At 44.6% G+C, this 5,532-nt stretch overlaps 1 protein-coding gene across 1 annotated transcript in view; it reads right to left on the bottom strand.

Moving 5' to 3' along the window:
• Positions 1-6: 6 nt before the first annotated feature.
• Positions 7-5,532, bottom strand: part of LOC106633380 (cortexin-1) — a 14,721-nt gene continuing 9,195 nt past the window's right edge. The window contains exon 2 of the mRNA XM_014336397.2: positions 7-1,761. Coding sequence (XP_014191883.1) covers positions 361-741 — 381 coding nt within the window. The 5' untranslated portion in view covers positions 742-1,761 and the 3' untranslated portion in view covers positions 7-360. The remainder of the gene's footprint in view (positions 1,762-5,532) is intronic.

Genomic DNA, 5,532 nt, shown 5'->3' with positions numbered 1-5,532 from the left:
AAAAAAAAAAAAAAAGAACTCTAGCTTTGAGGTTAGTTGTGAGTGAATATTTCCCAAATCCTGTCCAGCTAGCCCTAAAGTGATGCTGTGGCCTGGGTAGCATGGTTCCCCTGTTACAGTAGGTCTGGTTAAGGCAGCTGTGCGTCGAGCCTCATGTCGAACCACAGTCGTTATGGTTACCTGTGGTCCTGCAGCCGCGTATTTACACCAGTACACGATGACAGTGACTCAGTACAAACTTCCTGCAATAGTTGACGTCCTTCTTAAGCAGTGCAGTCACAATGTTATGTCCCTCTAAACCAGTCCGTGCTTTAAAACAGTGTCTGTGTGCAATGGCACGCTCCCCTGCGCCGTGCCCCCCTACACCAGTGCATAATCAAACTGACCCCTCTCTAGCCCCTCCTTGTGGTCAGTCCAGGATGATGCAGGCATGCGGCTGTAGGGGTCCAGAAGGATCCTGAAGCATCTGACCAGCAGGAAGACTAAGAAGAGCATGAGGAGGCCTACAAAGGCCAAAGCGGTACGCTGCTCCGTGTCCACCCCGACCAAGGCCAGAGGAGGGCTGCTGCTGCCGCCGCCATGATTGCCGGTGAGGGAGGAGCTGGCTGGGGACAGCAGCAACTCATAGTCAAGCGTGGGCACATCGTTCATCCTCCACGGGGCCCGAAGACAGGGCTTACACACTGACTGGATGGTTGGTGTGTTGGGTGGAGGTGCGGAGAAGGAAGGGAAGGCGTTCATTTAGGAAATGTTGAAAGTTTTTAATATTGCAGACCCTGTTTATTTATTTTTAGAAGAATAGTTACCGAGCGAGGACCGCAGAGCGTTTGTCTACGATGAGCGCAGTCCCATGGTCGCCACTTTATTGGATCAAATGTAGGCCAGTCAAAGTGACATGACCCAGACAGCTTTGACTCTCATGTGTTCTGACAGTGTGTCAAACACACACACTTTTCAATTAATAAGGACTATTTTTTGTGTAACACATTTGCCTAAAAAGTCTAATGACGCTCAGCCGTTCCTATTTCAGCGCCTGCCCTCCGGCGCTCATGTTTTTAGTGTATTTATCGGAGCCACGCCAGCTCTCATTCTCACTCAGTCTCACAGAGCAGACAGGACGTGACACCGCCTCCCGCTAACGCAAACGTCACTGATGGCGGTCAAGGTCAGCGTGCTCTAAGGGAGTTAAGAGCGCTGATGGACTTCTAACACCAAGTTGGGTTCAGCTATTTCAGCGCGCGTCTCCGTGTTGTGACGCTAAAGTGAAACGCAGACACGAGCGGCGCACTATTAAAGCGCCTGCAGAGGCCGGCAGCCCGGTGTGCGCGCGCCTGTGTGGGCACATGTGTGGCTGTTGGTATGGAGCTAATCAGATTGGGAGGTCAGCTGCTCAGTGGCCCTGAATATAAAACAATGCATAACCTTTCCTGAAGCTGTCTGCTAAATGCTAAGTTTTCCCTTCGACCGGCTGGAGCGTGATAAGTGGGTCAGAGCTGTCAAACGCTGAAGCCACTCCTTTCCGGCGCCTCCTTCTGGGGTGATCGCTTCAGAAAAAAACGCCCTTCTTGACAAGCAGAGAAGCAGCGAGAGGTAGAAAATGTTTATCTGATGCGTTAGGCTGTCGGTCACAGATGAAGAGTGTCTTCATCCAGATGCAGATTGGCAGAATCTTTTTATGGGCTCGTTCCACTCCTCGGCCGATACGAAGCGGGCCAAGCGTCGTGAGATTGTCCGGATTAAGCTGAGCAACCACTCCCACACCTGAAAGAAACACCAAAGAAAGCCACCTGGTTAGAACATTGCCCCTTGTCTCTATATGCCTAAAATCATGACATTCAAATTTGCACCAACAGGATGCACCGTTTTTAATGTGAAGCGTAACAAGAAGATGAAGTCATTTTCCCCACAATGTGATTATTACAACCCTGTGCTTAATAAGCAGCAGTGACAGTGATATAAACCATCTGAGGAGAACACAGCACCAGCATCCCGATAATGACTCTCAATTAGGACTCTGATTACGCTGCCATTACAGCCACATTAGCAGTAATGAATGCACGATTATAAACACCGATACCACGCTGCCTCGCCCGTATTTGTCGGTGCACTGTTACACCAGGACTTTCATTCACTCGCTCACTCAGGGGAAGACAATGTGCTGAGGAGCCTCATTAATAATCTAAAATCTCCTGCGGCCGACCAGGTTTCAAATCGTTGAGGAAAGATGATACGAAAGCATTTTTACCTGCTCACCTGTCTGATGGGTGGCGGCTACGCTATTTGCTTAAATAAACATGATACCAAGAGAGGAGGGGTCACATGTGGTCACAAGAGAGCAGTGAGTGGGAGAGATGGGTGAAAAAGAAGGACAATTGAAATTGTCATTTAAGGGAAATTAGTGCAGGGATTAAGAAGTGTGCATTTTCTCGTGATTCACAGCCGCCCTGCACAGAACATTATGGCTGCGTTAAAGAAGAAAAACAAGCGAGCGACTCGATGTACAGGGAGTCAAACAGGAGTGTAGGAGGAGCGAAAGATGGATGAACAGAGCAGGAGTTCCTGTGGCGAACAGGCAGCAGTACAGAGGAGAGGCTTGCTGGCACAGACTGGACTGACTCTCCTCTGCGTGACGATGGCAGAATGCCTTTGCTGTCCCTCTCTGTGCCGGGTTCAGTTTAAAGGTTTTCTATCTGCTGCTTCATCAGCCTGCTGCCCCAGACCGGCAGCAGGCTGTTCCTATTTCAGCACCTGCCCTCCGGCGCTCATGTTTTTAGTGTAAAAACATGAGCGCCGGGGCTAACCCTAACGTGCACGTCCATGAGTGTGCGAAACAGAGCTGCTGCGCACGTGCCAGCAGCTCCAGAGTTTTGGCCTCTGAGTGACGTGATCAGCAAAAGTCCTGAAAACCTTGAAACCGATTTCAAAGACGAGGACGATGTGAACGGACGGCGTCACACGTCTGAAACGCGGGAGAAGCTTTGAAACTGTTGCTACAGTTTTGTAAATGTTGGAACTGGTTTATATCCTTCTACGTAGCACTCCTAATTCTTATTCTCATGTATATCTCATGCACATATCTTTCTACGTAGCACTTTTAATTCTTATTCCTACTTTTATTTTTTCATGTCTATTTAAGTGCTATTTATGACACTATGTTTGCACTGAAGCACCGCAGCAACTTCCTAATGTTGTAAACCTGCTCAACATTTGGCAATAAACCCCTTTCTGATTCTGATTCTCTGATTCTGATAATCCTGACGCATGCTCGATCAACCAGGCGAGGAAATCCGTTGATTCATCTGGACGTCTTCAGCGTTTCGTAGGAGAAAAGCTGCGTTCACAGACTCGATGTTTAACCTCTCAGTTTATGTGTGGCTCACTTATACAAACCACTTAACATACCTGGTGTATTTTGATACCACTCAGAGGTGGGGCTGTTGCACAGACTGCTGTCTAAACTGAAGAGACTCATTTCAAAGCTTTTGATGTCGCGGGTCAGTAGTTCTATAATGTATTTATAACGTACAGCATTTCTATCCAACATGCAGCAGCAGCAGATTTCCAGCAGCATGATGAACTTGAAGCAGCATGACCAGCTGGAATACTCTCAAAAAAATGATCATTTGCCCTCGTAAACATGAAGCAATCGTTTTGAGTAAAATGTCATTGAAATAGAGAAAATCAAAGGTTGATTCAGTCAAATAATTCATCTTTAAGGTAACTATGCTTGATTGATATACATTCAGTTTACATCTAGTTGGATTGGATAAATTTCCATTTTACTTTGTTTACACGTAAATGTTTTTCAGTTTCTTAAAGTCAACATTTTGGGCTTAAACATGTTTTTGAGTGCAATTTATTGTTTGAAATAATTGGACAGCTGTTAGTAGAGACTGTAATTTTCATCATAAATATAATAACATGACCTGTTAATGACATAAATAACACGTTTTTGGTAGGAGGTCTTGGTAAAGCATACTGTAGCTTTTGTAGAAACGGGTGAGATCAAAGGTGAATGTAACAAGTTGCAATAAAATAGCAGACAAACATCAGACGTCCAATGAAAGTGAACTCTAATCCAGTAATGTACTTGTTACATTCTTATTTTTAGTAAGTGATAAAATTAAAATGTCATTAATAACATCAATGACTAAAGAATGTAGACAAACAGAAAACTGCTGCAGTTCCACTAATGGCCACTTGAGACTCTGAAAGCAAGTCAACCCCGACAGACTTTAACCAGCTAACATGACCAACATGTTCTGATGAGGTCAAAATATGTTTAGTGTCTCTGTAGCTTTCGTTTGCTGTAATAATAACTGTGCAGGGACATAACTCACTGCTACCTCTTTGAGCATTTTTCTACACAATAATCTGACACTTCCTGTATGGCAAACTGTACTGACAGTCTGGTCTGTGCTCAGTGTTAAACTGCAGCACTGTTTATCAGTCCGTTAGCACAGACCGGCAGGTATCAGCGCTGAAGCTATCCAGCAAGCTAACGTTAGCTGATAGCTTAGCATTCCAGGCTCTCATCCAAAGCTAGAAGCTTAATACCAAAGTGAAGACGTCACAGCAGCTGGACTCCTGCATGGAAAAAGTCCAACATACAACCACAAATACACACGTGTATCATTCTGCTGCAGTTTAGGTACATAAAAATATGCATGAAAAAAATATTATCGTGCATATTGTACCGCGTGTATACAGTACAAGTTACCTTTGTATTTCATTCATTTTCGCACTTTTGTTGTACCCTGTCTTTATTTATTTATTTATTTATTTTAAATTTTGCAATTTTTATTGGTTTCTAATAAATTTCTGATGGACTTTTTCTTCCTCGGCCTTGTGCTGCTGTAATTATTGAATTTACCCAGTGAAAGATTAATAAAGTCTATTTATCAAAGGCATGTAAAGTCTTATTTAAACCTGCAACGTGCATGCATGTAACTTACAAATGTAACCTCTTCATCTGATTCTAATCACTCTAATTACTTGGTGAAAAAGAATTTAATAAAAACAATTTATTGTATTTGAAATAGTGAAATTTATCATGTCAGACAGCAGGTATCCGACTGCTCCTACGTGGCTAATGTATATTGATTTATTCAAGCAATGAGCTGGACTGAAGAACCGTGAGTGTAAAACATACAGGATACAGAGAAGTCGATTTTTTTGGCCACATACTGTAGATAAGGTTTCACAGAGTGTGTGTGTGTGTGTGTGTGTGTGTGTGTGTGTGTGTGTGTGTGTGTGTGTGTGTAAGTCATTGGGAGGTAGAGGGAGGACAGACAGAGATTGCTCAGCTTATTTTCCTCCTCGTTAAGTCTCACTCCCACCATCACACACACACACACACACACACACACACACACACACACACACACACGTCCATCAGCCTCGTCTCGCATTAGCTCTCGCCCACTCCATCTCTCATCCAGGACACTTCCTCCAGGCAGTGAGGAGACCCCAGAGATGAAGAGGAATGAAACGGACATTCGTCAGTCTTCGTCAAAAAGCCGTTAAACGCAC

The sequence above is a fragment of the Haplochromis burtoni genome, unplaced genomic scaffold (assembly GCF_018398535.1).
Source record: "Haplochromis burtoni strain Fernald_Lab_line unplaced genomic scaffold, NCSU_Asbu1 Contig_133, whole genome shotgun sequence".
Taxonomy (NCBI): domain Eukaryota; kingdom Metazoa; phylum Chordata; class Actinopteri; order Cichliformes; family Cichlidae; genus Haplochromis; species Haplochromis burtoni.
The sequence above is the reverse complement of the archived record's forward strand: the minus strand, read 5'-3'. Positions and strand labels throughout refer to the sequence as shown.